Source organism: Rhinopithecus bieti, unplaced genomic scaffold (assembly GCF_001698545.2).
Source record: "Rhinopithecus bieti isolate Rb0 unplaced genomic scaffold, ASM169854v2 scaffold_12088, whole genome shotgun sequence".
Classification (NCBI taxonomy): Eukaryota; Metazoa; Chordata; class Mammalia; order Primates; family Cercopithecidae; genus Rhinopithecus; species Rhinopithecus bieti.
In genome coordinates this window covers 4,616,366-4,638,419 of record NW_016807975.1, presented here as the reverse complement: position 1 = coordinate 4,638,419, position 22,054 = coordinate 4,616,366, and the positions used below count along the sequence as shown (strand labels likewise).

General features: G+C 39.3%; 1 protein-coding gene across 11 annotated transcripts in view; it reads left to right on the top strand.

Moving 5' to 3' along the window:
• INVS (inversin) overlaps window positions 1–22,054 on the top strand; it is a 235,046-nt gene that overhangs the window by 137,752 nt on the left and 75,240 nt on the right. For 10 of the 11 annotated variants that reach the window (XR_001887727.1, XM_017884326.1, XM_017884321.1 and 7 more), the window contains 2 exons: window positions 13,817–13,990; window positions 17,375–17,542. Coding sequence is in view for 10 of the 11 variants with exons in the window: in XM_017884326.1 (XP_017739815.1) it covers window positions 13,817–13,990; window positions 17,375–17,542 (342 nt within the window). In the remaining variant the exon portion in view is untranslated. Of the gene's footprint in view, window positions 1–2,712; window positions 2,802–13,816; window positions 13,991–17,374; window positions 17,543–22,054 lie in introns of all 11 variants that reach the window. The other variant, XM_017884325.1, reaches the window with a different exon arrangement.

Sequence of the window (22,054 nt, the reverse complement as noted above, 5' to 3'; positions counted from 1 at the left end):
TTATGTATTTCACTGATCTGTTCCCTTATTTCTATTTAACTCTCAACATTTCTATTGTGGATTGCTGTAATAACCCCCTTATTGCTCTGCTTGGCCTAAAGATTTGTTCCCCTCAAATCAGTGCTTCACATAACCTCCAGTGTCTTTTCTAAAAACCCAAATCCAGTCATGTCATTTCCTTCATAAATCTTCCCTTTTTCCTGTCTTAATTTGCTTGGGCTTCTATAACAAAAATACTTTAGACTGGATAGCTGGAACAACAGACATTTATTTCTCACAGTTCTGGAGGCTGGAGAGTCCAAGATCAAGGCACCAGCAGATTCTGTGTCTTGTGAGGGCCTACTTCCTGCTTCATAGCTGGCTGTCTTCTTGCTGTATCCTTATATGACAGAAGGGAGTGAAAGAGCTCTCTGAGGTCTCTTTTTAGGGGTACTAATCCCATTTATGAACTCCACCCTCGTGATGTAATCATCTTCCAAATGTCCTGTATCCTAATACCATCACATTGGCAGTTAGAATTTCAACACATGAATTGGTGGGGTGGGGGTTGAGGGGACATATATTCAGTCTATAGCACTCCTTTTCACCAATATGATCAACTTTAGGCTCCTTATCATAACATATTAGACTATCCATTTTATAACCCCTGCTCACCTCTCTGATCTTTTTACTTCTTCTTACGGTGCATTTCTTTTCTTTTTTCTTTTTCTGAATTAGAGAAAGGGTCTCACTATGTGGCTCAGGCTGGTTTCTAACTCCTGGGCTCGAGCAATCTGCCCACCTCGGCCTCCCAGAGTGCTGGGATACAGGCATGAGCCACCATACCTGGCCCTTACAATGCATTTCATATTACAATGATATTGAATTATTTGCAGAATTTGAGTTGTGATTTTACCCTAAATATAAGCTAAGAAGTTAGTCTGTTACTGTTTCATGGATGCTGACAATAGATATGAGACTCTGGGGTCAGAGACAAAGTTGTTTATTACTCACAACACAGCAAAAAGAATAAGCACCACCTCTTTGCTTCCCTTGCCCCCAGAGAACATGTGGAAGTTACAGAGGCTGCACACAGTGGGTTTTAGTCACAAATGAGGAACACCGAACTTCAGGAATCTACCACTTTTATAGTAAGCACTTAGTAAACCCAGAAGAAGACATTATCTCATCTCTCCAGTTGCTTGTTGCAAGCACAACCCTGAAAAATTACCTAAGTAAAGAGTGGCCAAGACTTTGCATTCTTGGCATACCCAGTAAGAACATTTAGGAATGCTTCAGGCCCATGGTTGTCTTCCAACAACTCACCCCTCAGCCCAGCATTGTCTTGACATGAGTATGCCACTACATCAGCTACTCTTATTAATCTTACCAAGAGAGACTAGGACCATCACTTTAATTTGTCTCATGCAGCACTTACATAACAAGACTCCAAGTAGCAGGATAAAAACATCCTGTAATACTGGCTTCAACTATGTCCCTCAGTATCTTAGAGTAAATCAACTGTAAATAAGCCCCAGAGGAGAAAGTAGATCTTACTTTATACAGCCAGGATGTAATCTAAGGCTGGTCTGTTATTTATTGTGACCCATGCAAGGGAATTTAGACTGACATGCTAATCTTTGGCCTCATTGCAGATAGTTACAGGAGGTGCTATATTACAGGGGCCAAAAAGCAACCCCCAAACTCAAAGGTGGAATATACCATGGCCTACTCTTTCCTACATACAAACATATAGCCTGAAGAGGCACAATTCACTTTATTTCAGGATTTGACATTAAACTCAGATCACCATTACATTGATTTGTCTAAGCCACATGGGCAATATCACCAATAGTTGTTGCTTCAGTTGCCATGCATGACATAATGCAAAGCTTCTTGCATGTCAGAAGAAGCATATGGATTTGTATACATCAGGTTAAAGTAAGGTTGTGCCAGTCCCTCTACTTCCATGTATACAAGGGGGTCCACATTCAGGAGCTGTCATTGATGGTATCAAGCACAACAAAAGAATTAAGAACCACCAATGCCCATGTGAATTTTTCTGTTTCATAGCAAGCACATGGTCAGAGATGACACAGAAGCAGGTCAGATGGCTGGCCTCAGCTGCTGTTTGATTCAGGTAGCTAACTATATCTTTGTTTTGCCAGGATGCACTTGTTGATCCAGAGGAGAAAGAAAGTATTAATTGTCTTCCCCATCCCTGCACCTCTGAGGTCTCACGTGTACCCTTCCTAGGGAATGAAGTTGTTGCTTTCCTTCTTTGGCCACAGAGTTAATGTATCCCATTCCCGTAGATATAACTTCCCCTTCTCTCCAACTGCCCCTGCTTGCACCCATACCTTGTAGAAGGGTAAGAGTGCATATGGGACAAATTTAGAAACCTATTATGCCTTCCATTTTGGCCTATGTGGACCACTATAGAAGGACTCAGTGAGCAGGGCACTCAATCAGATGGTCATTATGGATATTTATGATCTAGGACCATATCAGTTGAACAAAATGAATCCAGGTGGGTAAACCAGAATTAAGCTTGAATCTCTAAGCCCCCTTTTGGCTGGCTGCCACCTAAGGGATATATGAAACAAAGCAGCCTAAGATTGCTTTTGGGAAAATGAAAGAAGCATGATAACCAGGGTTGGGCCAGGTAGAATCCCAAATTTTCAAAATAGGTGTATATAATCCCCCACTCCTTTTGTCCTGATTATTTCCCAGGAGGCTACAAGGATGAAATGAACCCTTTCTGAAGGTGGCCACAGTTAGTAAGCAAACTGCTTCATACAGGAGTGTTGGACCAGGAGGAGGTAAGAGAGGTGGAACCAGAAATCTTTTTGAGTTGATTTTCAAGAAGGCCATTCCGAGCTCTCAACAATTCCAAATACCTGAGGATGGTAGGGAGCATGGAATGTCCGTTAAATACCTAACTATTGGCTCATTGTTAGGCATATCATGGTCAGACTATAGAAGATCGAGGAACCCCGAAACATGGTCCTCAGTGCTATAGCTTGAATAGGCTAATCAGACTGGAGCAGTGACTCCATGTGGTGGAGCAGCAACACCATAACCTGAAAAATGTCTATGGTGGAAAGACACGAGGTGAGCCCAAGAGAAGGTGACAGAGGTCCCTTCTGGGAAGGGGCAAGGGCAATCCTCCATGTAATGTGGACTCCTTCACCACAAGAAAACTAGGCCAACTTGGCAAGATACGTAAGTCTGGTATGCAGTGGTATCTTCTGCATGAAAAACATACCTTTTACTTTGTATCCAGTCTATTGTGGTGGATTCATTGCCTTTTCTAGTGCAGGGATGGATCCTAATGGCAAATTCCAGTGACCAGGCAATGCAGACTTGTTCAGCGACTTGATTCCAGTTGGTTTTATCAGAAAGCAGGCCCTTACTGTTACTGTGGGTATCTGCATGAGTGACCCAAAGTGTCTGATTGGCCACAATTTGTTTCTAGTTTGTGGCCCCGAACAGGAATATCTTTAATTTACCAACTGTAGTCTTCTAGGTGGCAGACTAGGTGACTATAGTACTGTTAGCAGACCAAGAATCAGTAAAAATACGGCTAGTCTTTGGGAGTATTGCCTAAGGTAAGGGTGATGGCTTTTCATTTCAGCCCACTGGGCTAACTGGCCATTACCACTCAGTCTCCTGGAGCTGTCGTTGAGGTTGGACAGCTACTGCCCCCTACTGGACACCATCAGGTTTTAACTTAGCCAAAGCATCAGTAAACCAGGCCCAGGCATTTAAGGGACCATTAAGCAGCCAGCAGCTTTGCTTCAGACAGTGGCTACCTCTATACCCAGTGCTTTGTCCTCACTGCCAAATAAGTCAGGCTGCAGCAGGAATCAGATACATAGGACAGTTGACTCTGTCCTATTAGGCAAGGTTTTGCATTCACATTCACTTTTGAGCAGCTGCTCACTTACGTCTCAACCAAATGAACTTCTAATATTTTCAGCCCACCTAAAGTTCCATGTCAAATAGCAAGATCTTCATTGTTCTCTCTACTTATTTCTGTTTTGGAGATTTCTTGACCCAGCAGCCACAACCACATGGTCTTTCAGCTTGCTGCCCCCATGGTCATGTACTATTCCTTCTTTTGCCTGCCCAGAGGAAGGTGAGCAAAGACAAAGGCAGTATTTTGGTGGCTTGCTTTAATCCCACCTCTCACCATTCAGACTGATTAACAGAGAGAATATTGGGGTCACTTGCCCCTTAACCTTGCCCACCACCTGGGCATGGTCTCAGGGGGTCTTCTCATCCTTGAACCTGAGTATACCTGAGAATGGGCCTCTAGGGTTCTTGTCCTTACTCCTCCAGAAAACTGTGTCTCTCCAGCCAGGTGCAGTGGCTCATGCCTGTAATCCCAGCACTTTGAGAGGCTGAGGTGAGTAGATCACTTGAGGTCAGGAGTTCGTGACCAGCCTGGCCAACATGGTGAAACCCCATCTCTACTAAAAATACAAAAATTAGCCAGGCGTGAGGGCACACACCTATAATCACAGCTACTTAGGAGGCTGAGGCACAAGAATTGCTTGAACCTGGGAGGCAGAGGTTGCAGTGAGCCAAGATCATGCCACTGCACTCCAGCCTGGGCAACAGAGTGAGACTCTGTCTCAAAAAAAAAAAAAAAAAGAAAAGAAAAAAGAAAGGAAAACTATGTCCCTGTCAGCATCCTATCATCTTTTACTGTCTTGTCAGTTCTGGCATTTAATTAACCCTATTTACAAGGTAATAAGTTAGCTGCAGGTGCTGGCAGAAGACACAAGACTCCCATCAGAGACAAAAAGTATTATTGCTAATGGCATAGCTAGGAGTACTTATCTGTTTGCATCAGTTTCCCTCCCCTCCAAGGATTATGGGGGCAATATAGAGGACTCGAATGGGCCCAGCACACAGTGGGTTTGCATGACATCTAAAGACTGCTAAATTTTGGGAATCTCCAGCTTTTAGTAAATAGAGTAGTAAGCAAGCCTGCTTCTTCTTTGCCCCAGTGGGTGACATTACCTCATCACTCAAGATTGCTCACTGCAAACCCCACTCTGAAAAATGGTCCCAGTAAAGAGGAATCAAGCTTTTGCATTATTGGCATACCCAATTAGTACGTTCAGGGACACTCAAGGCTCAGGGCAGGTTGCCTCTCCCAACACAATTGTGGTATTTCCAAAACTCATTTGTGTCTGCAACCACTACAGAAAAGTTTGATATAATGAAATTACTGATATTTGTGACCTATATACTTCCTAGGGATAGTAATTCTTTTTAAAAATTAATACAGCAAATGCCTTAAGGGTTTATAAATACATAATTATATAGCTATCATTAGAATTAATAACAAATCATGTTTCTATTTTTCCATTTCAATTTTAAGTAATGTATTTTGGGTATATAATGTAGTTAGGATTTAAAATGAACTATGACAGAGTACCTACTTTACATTTGTGTGTGCTATTTTAAATATAGTTATTTTTCTAGGCCAAAATTGTATACCAATTTGTAAATGAACAAAAAAATATAGTGAACATTTGTATACATAGTGAGCATTTGTTTTTCTCTCCAAGTACAGTGACAGAAAATATAAGCACTGGGGACACAGAACAAGAAAGCAAAGAAATTAATTGGAAAACATGTAGTCTCAAAGTATTGGTTTTGGGAAAACATCTGGCCTCTTCAGTACTCCGGTGGGGAGAGAGGTCACTGTAGGCAGTTTTAGTCAAGTCTTGGGCATTGAAGTCTGCTAAAGTAATTATCTCAGCTGAAGAGGAAGCAAATAGCAAAGGCCCCAGGGAGACAGATATAGAAAATATGGTAGCCATTTTGGGAAAAAATGTAGAGGTGGGATCCAGAATATTTTGAGGATCAGCTGCCAATTGTCTAGAAGTTAATAATAAAAGCACTTACTGGGAACAAACAGCAGTCCTATAGAATGTGATTTCAGAATAGGGTTCAGGAAGATGCCTCCTTCCTTTTCACTGATTAAAAGGTGGTCATTTTTGTGCAAAAGGCAAGAAAATTCTTAGAATTTTGGAGTATTCTTTGCCTCACTATGAGGCTACAACCTTAGAGGAAGCTGTTTGTCTAGAGAAATGGCAGAAACAAGACACCATCCAAGCCTCAGGTCAGGAAGCTACTCACCAGCTCACTGATAATAATTGTGACATCCCTAATATCACTGGAGACAGGGCTCCAGGAGATCTGTGTAAGACCAGATTGTTATAATGGACTAGGAGCTGGGTGGAAGATGCTGTGTCAACAAGGAGAAAAAAGGAAAACAAAGCAAATAAATGAAAAGCAAAAATGAACCTGCAGACAAAATTTCAAAATATTTGAAGAAATCTAATGCTAACAAAGCAAACAATATTATTCAGATTATGAATTCATTGCTAGTAGGAGAGCATAAAGAAAGCAAAAAGATAAGCCACACAGATAAAATATTTGCAAAACCAACCAAGAATTAGTATCCAGAATACATAAAGAACGCCTATAGATCAGTAAGAAAAAAACAAATAGCCAGCCGGGCGCGGTGGCTCAAGCCTGTAATCCCAGCACTTTGGGAGGCCGAGAAGGGTGGATCACGAGGTCAGGAGATCGAGACCATCCTGGCTAACACGGTAAAACCCCGTCTCTACTAAAAAAATACAAAAAACTAGCCGGACGAGGTGGCGGGCACCTGTAGTCCCAGCTACTCGGGAGGCTGAGGCAGTAGAATGGTGTAAACCCAGGAGGCGGAGCTTGCAGTGAGCTGAGATCCGGCCACCACACTCCAGCCCGGGAGACAGAGCGAGACTCCGTCTCAAAAAAAATAAAAAAGAAAATAGCCAAGTTCAGAAATGAGTTACAACACAAGAAGGCTATTTACAAAAGAAACAAATATTCAACAAACATGTAAAAACGTTCCACCTCAATTCGGGAAATGCACATCAAAACCCAACTGTAAGCCAGGCACAGAGTGGTGCACGCCTGTAGCCCCAGCTACTTGAGAGGCTGAGGTGGTAGGATCTCTTGAGCCCAAGAGTTGAGTCCAGCCTGGGCAAGCTATAGCAAGACCCCTTCTATTAAAAAACAAAACAAAAAACTGTAAACCATCAGATTGGCAAAAATTAGCAAGTCTGACGAAACAAAGTATAGTGAGGATGTGGAGAAACAGGAACTCATATATTATTGTTACCAGTGTTAACTTGGAGTAGCTATTTTAGAGAGCAATCTCAACCCAGAAGTTTCAGAAATTCTTATGTACTTACCAGGAGATATGTATGAGAATATTCATTACAATATTGTTTGTAATTGTGAAAAATGAGAAACATGCTAAATATTACTCTATAAATGAATAAGTATATTATTTTCATATGACAGCATACTTATTCCAGTGAAAATGTATGAACCCAGGCAACATGAATAAATCTGAAAAACACTGCCTTGAGTAAAAAATGACACAATTCTTGCAATACCACTTATACAGATTGAAAACATGTAAAACAATACTATGTCATTTATGGATATATATATGTTTGTATGAAATAGAAGTGGAAAAACATTCATTGGAATGATAAACACCCAATTCAGGATAGTAGTCTCCAAAGACGGAGAAAAGGTAATGGAACTGGGGAGACAAAAGAAGTATTAACTTTATCTGTTAGGTTTTATTACTTAAAATGAAAATCTAAAGCAAAAATACCAAAAATATTTTGCTCAAAATCTTCCATATCATTGTTATACCATTAAATAACTACATGCTTTTTTAAAAAAAAAAAAAAAAAAAAAAAGGAAGTTCATCTTAAGAGAACTGGACAGGAACCACAAATATAAAGTTAAAAATTCAAGTTAAAATTCACATTTTGGGCTAATTTGTTTCCCAGATTCATTTCAAGTGCTATTCTCTGGGTCAGAGAACTTTTCATTCTCTTTCACCCTTTTCATACATTTGGAGAATGTCATTTGGAAAGTGTCATAATCTTTATGTGACCGACAAAAGAAGCTCTTGGTGTTAATTACAGGAAGATTTAGATGAAAATTATGACCACCTAATGAAAAAAAAATTATTCACTGTTTCAGAGATATTGGGAAATGTTTTCACATCTCAGAAGCATGATGGACCTGATCATAGCAGCGTAACATCCTTTTAAATGACTAAATCAAGACCGTCCTGTAACTTCAGCTCCCTTACTTCTGCTTACCTACCATCAGAATTTTCTTAAGCATATATACTCTTTTGATCTATGATCTCCTTCACTCTTATACTATTTCCTACCCACTCCAAAATTATAAAAGCAGACCCTAAAGCAAACAGTCCTCCAAACAGGATCAGTTTCTGTATGGCTCTAACAGGTTATATTCAATGATTAACTTCCAGGCCAGGCTCAGTGGCTTACACCTGTAATCCCAGCACTTTGGGAGGCCAAGGCAGGCGGATCACCTGAGGTCAGGAGTTCGAGACCAGCCTGGCCAACATGACGAAACCCTGATTTACCAGGCATGGTGGCAGGCACCTGTAATCTCAGCTATTCAGGAAGCTGAGGCAGGAGAATTGCTTGAACCCTGGAGGCATAGGTTTGCAGTGAGCTGAGGTTGTGCTGCTGCACTCCAGCTAGGCGACAGAGCGAGACTCTGTACCCCCCACCCAAAAAAATAGGTTAACTTCCAAATCCTCCAGAAAGTATTTGCATTGTAAGAATATTCTCAAAAACATGAGAACTCCTCAGTTCAAGAAATATTGAGGAAGTATTTAGACTTTCTATAATGAGAAGGTTTTACAGGAAGCAAAGTAGCCTATAACATGGGTCTGAAGGGTCACACAACCTTCAGAGGGTGTCAAATTAGCGTGCTGCCTCAAACTAGTATCTTCCTCTGTTCCGTTGATACTAGAAATATTCTCTTGATTTTAGCACTTAAAGTTCTCTGTCCTTTCTGCTCATTCCCAAAGATTGAATCTGCATACAATGGGCTTTTTTTTTTTTTTTTTTTTTTGAGACAAGGTCTTCTCTGATACCCAGGCTGGGGCGCAGTGGCATAATTATGGTTCACTGCAGCTTTGACCTCCTGGGCGGAAGTGATCTTCCCACCCCGGCCTCCCAAAGTGCTAGGATTACAGGTGTGAGCCACTGTGTCCAACCAGTTGCTTGTTTAGGAGAACAAACAGGTTGGTCTTGGTCCAGATAAATTATATTGTTTCTAGTCCAGTCTTCATAGATAATATCTGATGGGTCTCTGTCATTTGAAATAGAAGATGCTGGCCTTATCATATAGCTGACTCCTCCCCAGGGTACCTGCTAAATTCCTATTGGCTATGCCTTTGTTGGTCCTATATCATCATTATCTGTAAGCAGAATATAGACATCTTTCTCAGTATAAAAAAAAAAAAACAGAAAAACCACTACTGTGATTCCCCATTATCCATGGTTTTGCTTTCTGTGATTTCATTTACTGTGGTCAACCATGGTCTAAAAATACTATGGTATTTTGAGAAAAAGAGACCACATTCACATAACTTTTCTTACAGTATATTATTATAATTGTTCTATTTTATTATTAGTTATTGTTAATCTTTTACTGTGCCTAATTTATAAATTAAACTTTACCATAGATATGTGTGTATAGGAAAAAAATAGTGTATATAGAGGGTTTGGTGCTATCTGCAGTTTCATATATTCACTGGGGATCTTGGAATGTATCCCCAGCAGATAAAGGGGGACTACTCTATTTATAACCTTCTAACTATTTTTACTTTTACCTTTTCATAATCTTGGTTCTTAATCACCAGCTGAACTGTGTATATTACAATCAGATCTTTCTATCTGCATGCCCTTTATCATGGGCCATTCTTGGTTCTATCTGACCATCTATGTTTTGTTGAATACTCCACACTGGAAAACTATTTATAATAATAGCAAACATCTGAGCATTTGCTTTGTGCACTGTTCTAAGAACTTTTACAAATATCATTTATCTCATTTCATATGCATAATAATTTCAGGTACCATTATTACCCCTGTTTTATATATAAGAAAATAGAGGCATAGGAGGATAATTTATTTAATCTGTGAAAATTTTCAATGATACTTCTGTGAGAAACAAAGATGAAATTATGTTAAAGAGCTTTGTAGTAAGTAAAACAAAGCACAAACATTGTACTGTTATCTGCTTTATAACAAGGCTCAATGAATGTTTGTTGAATGAATGAATGAATGAATGAATGAGTAAATATCATTACTGGGTTGCACTGTGTCTTGTGAGGGTAGAGTCCTCAGAATAATGTAAAGTGTAAATACGCCAAGTACTGTGTCTGTAACTCAGTCGTTACCCCCATCAACATATACTAGTTTCCTTCTTCTCCTTCCCTTTTCCTGTAATTTCACAATCAAAATGACTGTCTGATTGAGTATCTTTAAAAGGTCGTGATGAATTATTCTGTAATATTTGAAATGTTATGTTCAGAAAGGTCAAACTTTATTTTTCGGTATGAAGTGTCACACAGATTTGTTTTTCCTGGACACTTTTTTTTTTCAAAGAAAAGATGGCAAGAAATTTAGAGCAGGGTGCCCTCTTGAGGAAATTTTAGCATCTTCCTTCTCAAGAACTGACATCAAATGAAATGAGAAGTCCAGATAAATGATGTACACTATTAATGAAGCTCAGAAAATGAAACATTAAAAGTAAGAATAATCAAATACCAGGTATTTGAGAATTAAGATTCTTAACTGTTATGATCTAATATAGCAACTCTAAATAAGAATTTTTATTATTAGTTATTTATTTATTTTTAATTCTTTTTTTGAGACAGAGTCTCACTCTGTCACTCAGGCTGGAGTGCAGTGGTGCAATCTCAGCTCACTGGAACCTCCACTTCCTGGGTTCAAGATTCTCATGCCTCACCCTCCCAAGTAGCTGGGACCACAGGCTTGCACCACCACACACAGCTAAGATTTTTGTATTTTTAGTAGAGACAGGATTTCACCATATTGGCCAGGCTGGTCTGAAACTCCTGATCTCAAGTGATCTGCTCGTCTTGGCCACCCAAAGTGCTGGAATTACAGGCACGAGCCACCATGACCAGGCTTGCAGATAAGAATTTTTAAATGAAAACAAAAACCTCTAGAAGATATTTCATTTCTTCTTATTTACTCATTTCTTCAAGCAATATTTATTAGGCACCTATTCTGTGCCAGGAACTATGCTGGGCACAGAGATCAATAAAACATGGTCTCTGCCTTCATGGAGCTTACAGTTTGTGAGGGAGCTCACACAGAAGAGAAACAAACAAATATATATGCATAATAATTTCAGGTACCATTATTACCCCTGTTTTATATATAAGAAAATAGAGGCATAGGAGGATAATTTATTTAATTGATTTAAACTGATTTAATTTATTTAAACTGAGAAAAGTACTGTGAAGGAAATGAATAGGTACTAGAATAAAGAATAACAAAGTAAGTTCTATTTAGGGTCTTCAAGGGAAGCCTCTCTGAGAGGAAATATCCAGTAGAGTCCGTTGGCTTTTCCACCTATTCTAAGTCTTCCCATCTAATATAGACAGTCTACAGATCCTCTTTCCTAGCCATAGTCTTTCTTATCTTCTCTTATCTCTGCCCCTGTGGTGGACTGAGTCAGTCCCATCTCTGCCCCTGTGGGCAAGCAGTTAGTTCTCATTAGTCCTTCAGCACCTCATTGTCACTCTAGTAATCTTGCCTTACAGCAGGGATGTCCAATCTTTTGGCTTCCCTGGGCCACATTGGAAGAAGAATTGTCTTTGGCTACACATGAAATACACTAGCACTAACAATAACTGATGAGCAAAAAAAAAAAAAACGCAAAAAATCTCATAATGTTTTAAGAAACTTTACGAATTTTTTTGGGCCACATTCAAAGCCATCCTGGGCCGCATGCAACCCAGGTGCCACGGTTTGGACAAGCTTGCTGTAGAGCTGCACATTCTTCACAGTGGTTGGTCTGCTTGATTAAAAAATGTCTTCCAGGCCGGGCACGGTGGCTCACGCCTGTAATCCCAGCACTTTGGGAGGCCGAGGCGGGCGGATCATGAGGTCAGGAGATCGAGACCATCCTGGCTAATACGGTGAAACCCCACCTCTACTAAAAAATACAAAAAATTAGCCGGGCGTGGTAGTGGGCACCTGTAGTCCCAGCTACTCGGGAGGCTGAGGCAGGAGAATGGCGTGAACCTGGGAGGCGGAGTTTGCAGTGAGCCGAGATCGCTCCACTGCACTCCAGCCTGGGTGACAGAGCGAGACTCTATCTCAAAAAAAAAAAAAAGTCTTCCTTACTAATACTGATAGTCCCTTATAGGAGAACATCAATGCATTATCATGCTAAAAGGGCCCACTTCTAACAAGGTTAAGGATGACAAATGGACAAATAATCCTGCCTGCCATTATCTTCTGAATAGGGAGAGATAAATAGGCACAAAGTAGGCCGAGAACTTGATCAAGCAATACTGTTTGGTCCCACTGCCCTTGAAATATCTGAGGTACCAAGCACATAGAAACCTCCAACTGGAAGTAAAAATGAGGAACTAAGCCTGAGAAAAGAGCCCAGAAGAACAATTTTTAGAGTCTTATTTTGTTCACAGCTCCTATGTTACACAAACTTACTATGTAATGGTTGGCCTGGCTCATTAACACTCTTGCTGTGGCCCTTGTAGCTAAGCTTCTTTCTTTCTGTCTTTCTTTCTTTTTTTTTTTTTGAGACGGAGTCCCGCTCTGTCACCCAGGACAGTGGTGCGATCTCGGCTCACTGCAACCTCTGCCTCCTGGGTTCAAACAGTTCTCTGCCTCAGCCTCCCGAGTAGCTGGGATTACAGGGGCCTGCCACCACACCTGGCTAATTTTTATATTTTTAGTAGAGACAGGGTTTCACCATGTTGGCCAGGCTGGTCTTGAACTCCTGACCTCGTGATCCACTCACCTCAGCCTCGCAAAGTGCTGGGATTACAGGCCTGAGCCACCGCGCCTGGCCTGCTTCTCTCTTGAGGTGGGTTAATTCTACCAGATTGGAGGATTTAACTGACATGGAGAGTACTGCCTGCAAGTGGATGGGCCTGCCATGACTTCTGAGTTGGCATTTAGGTGACCATATGAGTCTGGTATCCAAACTTTGAATAAGCTGCTTCTACCTTAGTTGTACCCATAAATAGCTCTCTTTAAGAAAACTAATCTTCCTTCTCTTATTAACCAGAGGGCCCTGAACAAAACATTTAACTTCTTTGAATCTCAGTTTCCTCACCTGTAAATTGGGATTTAACATCTCTGCTTATTTCACATTATTATACTTTGAGTAAAAATAATAGATAGTATGTTGGTCAAAATGTGCTGAAACTAATACACCTACACATCGCTGCTGTTAGATAGCAATTTGGAAAATACACCAAACACTGTAAAATGTGCAAACGTCTTTGACCCAACAATTTGGTTCCTGATAATTTATTCTTGTGAAAAAATTAAGAAAAAAATATGAAAAAAGATATACATTGAAGCATTTTCTACAAAATAAAATATTAAAATATTCTAGATGTTAACAATAGTAGACTGGTTAAATAAAACATGTTGCTTTTATTTGCAATAAAATATTGACCGGCCACTATGTAAATTATATTCATGAAGAAAGTTATTGGAAGGAAACATGAAAAAAATAAAACAATTGATATCTGAGTATAGTGGAATTACAAGCATTTTTCTTTATCAATTTCTCTGAATGTTATTACTCTAGGAGAATAATTAACATACTTAAAACATTTTAAAATTTAAAAAAAATTTGACCCCATAGTACATTTTTTTCTTATCATATCTTGTTTTTTATTTAGGGAAATTATCGTTTCGTGAAACTCTTGCTTACACGCAGAGCAAACTGGATGCAAAAGGATCTGGAAGAGATGACTCCTTTGCACTTGACCACCCGGCACAGGAGCCCTAAGTGTTTGGCACTTCTGCTGAAGTTTATGGCACCAGGAGAAGTGGATACACAGGATAAAAACAAGGTAATGGATACTCAAAATCGAACACTAATAAGACCAGAAAGCAAATGCTTCCTTTTATGATGTGAAATTTCAAGGAAGAAGGCCTAAATTACCACATATATACATGGTAGAACAATTCCAAATCTCCATACATCTCAGGGAAGTGTTTCACTTCAATTCTGTCATTTAATCCTCTCAACAACCATGTGTGTTAGGTAGTATCATCTCCTTTTTACAGATGGAAAAACTGAAGCTCAGGAAGATTAAAATTTTGCCCAAGATGCAAGTGGCAGAACTAGACTTCAGATCTAGTCCTGTCAGCCGGGCACGTTGGCTCATGCCTGTAATCACAGCACTTTGGGAGCCCAAGGCAAGTGGATCACCTGAGGTCAGGAGTTCAAGACTGGCCTGGCCAACATAGTGAAACCTTGTCTCTACTAAAACTACAAAAATTAGCCGGGCATGGTGGTGTGCACTTGTAATCCCAGCTACTCAGGAAGCTGAGGAATGAGAATCACTTGAACCTGGGAGGCAGAGGTTGCAGTGAGCCCAGATAGCGCCACTGAATTCCAGCCTGGGTGACAGAGTGAGACTCTGTCTCAAAAAAAAAAAAAAAAAAAAAAAAATCCAGTCCTGCCTTTACTCCAAAACCCAACATTTGACAGGGAGTCATAATAGTTACTATAAGTGTTTAGACTCATGATGGCCAAATGGCCATGGCAATGTCCTAAGTGCCTAATGGTTTAGTGGCTTACATTTTGGTATCAGACTTCCTGGGTTTCAACCCAGAATCCACTACTTAACTTGTTCTGTATCCTTGGGCAAATTGCTTAACTCCTCTGTGCCCCAGTTTTTATATGTATAGAAAAAGGATAATAGGATTACTGTTAGGTTCAGCGTAGTATTAAATTTCAGTAAATAGAATCAGAACAAGTATAACATAGGAAAAGAAAGGAATTACATGTTGTTTATTGAAGATGTGGTTATAGGCAATTAGTAAATGCTATTATACTTGTGGCTTTTTAAAAATCTGCAGTTGTTAGTAAGCAAAAGTAATAGGTTAAATAGTGACTGTTCATATTAAATGCCTACAGGTACATCTTGAAGGAATACTAGGTACGTCAGTTTCTAAAGTTTTTAATGTGACAGGTGGGCTTGGTTCCTGCTCATTAAATTATCTAATTGTAGATTGGATTGCTGACAATGCTGCTCATGAGGGCTGATAAAAATTTAAACAGTTCTTACATTTTTTCTTAATAATTCTCCTAATAAGGAAGCCAGTCTTATAGAAGTATGTTGATGAGAACAGCAGAAGAGATTTTAAAGCAACTTCAACAAGTTCAAGATGATCATTTTTAACTTTTATCTGAAATAAAGTGTGAACATTGTCAAAATCAAAATGGAGTTCTTTCTGTTTAAAACAACAACAACAAAACCTGACAGAGCCAGGGAAAGCCATAAAGAGAGGATTCTCGTGCTTGTAAGTGTGATTAAAAAAAAAAAAATCACAAACTGTGCAAAAACCACAGCCTTGCACAAAGGCCATCGTAATCTTACACAAAAATTACTTCTTCAAAGACATTTGCCCAGCAACTGCCCTTCCAGCCTTGCGCTGGCATTATCTTTGTTATTGATCTTTGTAGCCAAGGATCATCATTTGAAAACAATTATGTAATCCTCCTCATTTTTCTTTTAAAAACTTTTGTCTTCCTTTACTTACGTACACAGTTTAACAACGTCCTACTACCAGATACCAAATAAACATGATTTTCTTTCTTTTTTTTCTTTTTCTATCACCCAGGCTGGCATGTAGTGGTATGATCTCGGCTTACTGAAACCTCCACCTCCCGAGTTCAAGCGATTCTCATGCTTCAGCCTCCCGAGTAGCTGGGATTACAGGCATGCACCACCACACCCGACTAATTTTTGTATTTTTAGTAGAGAAGGGGTTTCACCAGGTTGACCCGGCTGGTCTCGAACTCCTGACCTCAAGTGATCTGGCCTCGATCTCCCAAAGTGCTGAGATTACAGGCATGAGCCACTGCACCTGGCCAAAAATTATTTTCTTTTAGAGAGACGTTGTTATTTAGGTTGACAAAAGCAAGTACTGCTGTATTTTCAAAATGTATCTTTTCATCAATAACTGGGTCTAATACTTTATCCTCTAAAATTGTAGTTAAATTAAAATTTATCTTCTGATATATGGAATGGGTTCCAGATGCATATGCATGGATTTTTTATGGATATTAAAATTCAAAACATCCTATCACGTTCTTAAGGTCCTTGGTGATAACCAGATGTGCATTATCAAGATCATCACTTACTTTGTTGATGATTATTTATAAATGACTGGGCCGCTTTCTCTTTCTCCGTGTTATCAGTACCGGATGAACTAAATAACTGTCATGACTAAGAGGTCAGATTCTGGAGTCAGACTGCCTGGGTTAAAATCTCAGTTCAGCCACTTACTTCCTTTATGTCCCTGAGCAGATTACTTAGGTTCCGTGTGCTGTTTGCTCATCAATCACATGCAAATTTAAAAACATACTTGTCTCCCAGGAATAGTAAGATGACTGCATGCAATTAAATAGACAGTAGTCTCCCTTGTTCAAAGGAAATATCTTCCAACACCCCCAATGGATACTTGAAACTGCCGATAGTGTCAAACCCAATTTCCATCAATAGGAACACATTTCTGTTCATGTCTTCCACCCACAAATTTAGTACTTTTTCCATCTTAACTAAGCACTTATCAGGCACTATGGCCATAATTTTTGCAGTTTGGTATGCAACAGCAAAATCAACATGAATTTCTTCTTCCTTCTTTACAGTTTCACAGATAAATTTGTTCTTACCATAGAGCTTAGCAAACTCAACAAATTTTTCTTATTGAGAGCTTTAACCTTTTCACTTAAAGGAAACACTTTATAGCTGCTCTTTGGCATATCTGAATCACCAGTATCAATAATTGTGAGCTTTGGGGCTGTTAAGTAAAAGAAGGATGACTTGAACACAAGCACTGTGAATCTAATATCATGACAATGAATGGGATATCTGAGTTGGCTGCTAGGTGACTAACTGGCAGGGAATGTCTACAGTGGGGATGTGCTGAACAAGGAAAGATTTGTGTCCCAGGTAGGATGGGGTGGGATGAAGCACTATTTCATCATGTTATTTAGAATGGCATACAATTTAAAACTTATAAATTGTTTATTTCTGGAATGTTCTATTTAATATTTTTAGACTTTGGTTGAACACAGAGACCTGAAATCATGAAAAGTAAAACCAAAGATACAGGGGAACTACTGTATAAAACTCTTGTAACAGTGCCTGTCCCATAGTAAAAGCTTGGGGAAAGTTAGTTGTTGTTACTGTTGTTATTCTGAGAACCTCTCGATTTTGCAGCAAACAGCTCTGCATTGGAGTGCCTACTACAATAACCCTGAGCACGTGAAACTGCTCATCAAGCATGATTCTAACATTGGGATTCCTGATGTTGAAGGCAAGATCCCACTTCACTGGGCAGCCAACCATAAAGATCCAAGTGCTGTTCACACAGTGAGATGCATTCTGGTGAGTTGAATGGTACTGCTAGACCTGAATGGCCTTTTTTTTTTTTTTTGAGATGGAGTCTCGCTCTGCCACCCAGGCTGGAGTGCTGTGGCCAGATCTCAGCTCACTGCAAGCTCTGCCTCCTGGGTTCACGCCATTCTCCTGCCTCAGCCTCCCGAGTAGCTGGGACTACAGGCGCCCGCCACCTCACCCGGCTAATTTTTTTGTATTTTTTAGTAGAGACGGGGTTTCACCGTGTTCGCCAGGATGGTCTCGATCTCCTGACCTCGTGATCCGCCCGGCTCGGCCTCCCAAAGTGCTGGGATTACAGGCTTGAGCCACCGCGCCCGGCCGACCTGAATGGCCTTTTTAAGAAAAATTTTTATTATGAATTATTCAATATATGTAAAAGCATGTATTTGACATACAAGCAAATTATTAAGCAAAAGAATACAACAGACATATGGACCCATCCCCCAAGAAGTAGAACATTTCAGTACCACTATTTAAGGCCACATAGAGGTTTCCTATGTCCCAGTTTTTAAATGCATTCATTCCCCTGTGCCATGCTCATTCCTGTACCCCAGCAACTACTTCCCTGAATTTATAGTTATTTCCTTACTTTGTTTCATACTTGTTTTTATTAAATGTTGAATAGATATAAGTATCAGCAAAATACAGGTAAAATATAAATAATAATGAAACAACAAATACTTATGTACTCACTATCAAGTTTAAGAAAAAGTATATTACCATTACCTTTTAAGTCCTCTGAGTGGAGTACCTCTCAGTCTCATTCTACTCTCTCCTTTCACAGAGGCAACAACTGTCTTCAGTCTTGTGTTTATCATTCCCCTGATTTCCATTACCACATTTATTTGTATCCTTAAACAATATATTGCTCAGTTTTTAACGTTTTTGAATTTGATATACAAGGAATTATATTGCATGTTTTTGTTTTTGTTTTGTTTTGTTTTTTGCAATACCCTTTTCTCGCTCAACCTTAATCTGGTGAATTTTTTTTTTTTTTTTTTGAGACGGAGTCTTGCTCTGTCACCCAGGCTGGAGTACAGTGGCATGATCTTGGCTCACTGCAGCCTCCCTCTCTCAGGTTTAAGCAATTCTCCTGCCTCAACATCCTGGATAGCTGGGACTGCAGGCATGCGCCACCATGCCTGGCTCATTTCTGTATTTTTAGTAGAGATGGGGTTTCACCATGTTGGCAAGGATGGTCTCGACCTCCTGACCTCGTGATCCACCTGCCTCGGCCTCCCAAAGTGTTGAGATTACAGGCGTGAGCCACTGTGCCTGACCACTGATGATTTTATCTATGTTGCTGCATGTAAAAGTGATATTTTAATTTTTACTGCTATATAGGATTCCATCTTATGAATAAGCCACACAATATTCATTCTGTTATTGACAGATACTTTGTTTCCAGTTTTTTGTTATTTACAAACAGTGCTGCAATGACATTTTTTAACATATCTAGGATATATATTTAACTGGTTGTTATAGGTGTATAGGAATACAGTTGATATTTTTGATCATTGGTTATATATCTAATTAATTTGCTAAACTCCTTATTTATTCTGAATATTTATCAGTTGATTCTTTGAGATTTTCTACTCCCTCTGTCCCAGCTTCTAACTTACATGCTTTGGTAGTCCAATAGTTAGTCATATTTGTTTTTAACACACAAACTATACTTTAAAGGATTTTTTTAATCGTTTTTTACAACCTCTGTTACTAAAAGTATTATTATTTTGTATATGCAATGCTTAGCTCTGCATTTTTTTGTATCTGAAATTTTCCTTCTAAAGCTATTATTTTACATCCTGAAATATAGTTCTTAGATTCTTTTTTAAAATTATTCTATAAGTTCTGGGATACAGGTACAAAACGTTCAGGTTGGTTACATAGGTATACATGTACCATGGTGGTTCGCTGCACCCATCAACCTGTCATCTACATTAGATATTTCTCCTAATGCTATCCCTCCCCTTGTCCCCCATCCCCCAACAGGCCCCAGTGTGTGATATTCCCCTCCCTGTGTCCATGTGTTCTCATTGTTCAACTCCCACTTATGAGTGAGAACATGCAGTGTTTGGTTTTCTGTTCTTGTGTTAGTTTGCTGAGAATGATGGTTTCCAGCTTCATCCATGAGTTCTGCAAAGAACATGAACTCATTCTTTTTTATGGCTGCATAGTATTCCATGGTGTATATGTGCCACATTTTCTTTATCCAGTCTATCATTGATGGGCATTTGGATTGGTTCCATGACTTTGTTATTATAAATAATACTGCAATAAACATATGTGTGTATGTGTCTTTATAGTAGAATGATTTATAATCCTTTGGGTATATACCCAGTAATAGGATTCCTGGGTCAAATGGTATTTCTGGTTCTAGATCCTTGAGGAATCGCCACACTGTCTTCCACAATGGTTGAACTAATTTACACTCCACCAACAGTATGAAAGCATTCCTATTTCTCCACATCCTCTCCAGCATCTGTTGTTTCCTGACTTTTTAATGATCACCATTCTCACTGGCATGAGATGGTATCTCATTGTGGTTTTGATTTGCATTTCTCTAATGACCGGTGATGATGAGCTTTTGTTCATATGTTTATTGGCGGCATAAATGTCTTCTTTTGAGAAGTACCTGTTCATATCCTTTGCCTACTTTTTGATGGAGTTGTTTTTTTTCTTGTAAATTTGTTTAAGTTCCTTGTACCTTCTGGATGTTAGTCCTTTGTCAGATGGATAGATTGCAAAAAATGTTCTCCCATTCTGTAGGTTGCCTGTTCTGTCTATAGGTCCTGTAGGTCCCATTCTGTCTGTCTGTAGGTCCCTGTAGGTCCCATGTCTATAGGGACCTGTAAATCCCATTCTGTAAGTTGCCTCTTCTATCACTCTGATGATAGTTTCTTTTGCTGTGCAGAAGCTTTTTAGTTTAATTAGATCCAATTTGCCAATTTTGGCTTTTGTTACCATTGCTTTTGGTGTTTTAGTCATGAAGTCTTTGCCCATGCCTATGTCCTGAATGGTATTGCCTAGGTTTTCTTCCAGTGTTTTTATGGTTTTAGGTCTTATGTTTAAGTTTTTAATCCGTCTTGAGTTAATTTTTGTATAAGGTGTAAGGAAGGGGTCCAGTTTCAGTTTTCTGCTAGCCAGTTTTCCAAACACCATTTACTAAATAGGGAATCCTTTCCCCATTGCTTGTTTTTGTCAAGTTTGTCAAAGATCAAATGGTTGTAGATGTGTGGCATTATTTCTGAGGCCTCTGTTCTGTTCCATTGGTCTATATATCTGTTTTGGTACAAGTACCATGCTGTTTTGGTTACTGTAGCCTTGTATTATAGTTTGAAGTCAGGTAGCATGATGCCTCCAGCTTTGTTCTTTTTGCTTAGGATTGTCTTGGCTATATGGTCTCTTTTTTGGTTACATAAGAAATTTAAAATAGTTTTTTTCTAATTCTGTGAAGAAAGTCAATAGTAGCTTGATAGAAATAGCATTGAATCTATATATTACTTTGGGCAGTATGGCCATTTTCACAATATTGATTCTTCCTGTCCATGAGCGTGGAATGTTTTTCCATTTGTTTGTGTCCTCTCTTACTTCTTTGAGCAGTGGTTTGTAGTTCTCCTTCAGGGAACTACAACGTGAAGAAGTCCTTTACATCCCTTCTAAGTTATATTCCTAGATATTTTATTTCTCTTTGTGGCAATTGTGAATGGGAGTTCACTCATGATTTGCTCTCTGTCTGTTATTGGTGTATAGGAATGTTTGTGATTTTTGCACATTGATTTTGTATCCTGAGACTTTACTCAAGCTGCTTATCAGCTTAAGGAGTTTCTGGGCTGAGATGATGCAGTTATTTAAATACACGATCATGTCATCTACAAACAGAGACAATTTGACTTCCTGTCTTCCTATTCAAATAACCTTTATTTCTCTTACCTGATTGCCCTTGCCAAAACTTCCAATACTATGTTGAATAGGAGTGGTGAGAGAGGGTATCCTTGTCATGTGCCAGTTTTCCAGCTTTTGCCCATTCATTATGATATTGGCTGTGGATTTGTCATAAATAGCTCTTATTATTTTTAGATATGTTCCTTCAATACCTATTTTATTGAGTGTTTTTAGCATGAAGGGGTGTTGAATGTTATCGAAGGCCTTTTCTGCATCTATTGAGATAATCATGTGGTTTTTGTCATGGGTTCTGTTTATGTGATGGATTACATTTATTAATTTGCATATGTTGAATCAGTCTTGCATCCCAGGGATGAAGCCAACTTGATCGTGGTGGATAAGCTTTTTGATATGCTACTGGTTTCGGTTTACCAGTATTTTATTTAGGATTTTTGCATTGATGTTCACCAGGGATATTGGCCTGAAATTTCCTTTTTTTCTTGTGTCTCTGCCGGTTTTGGTGTTAGGATGATGCTGTCCTCATAAAATGAGTTAAGGAGGAGTCCCTCTTTTTCTATTGATTGGAATAGTTTCAGAAGGAATGGTACCAGCTCC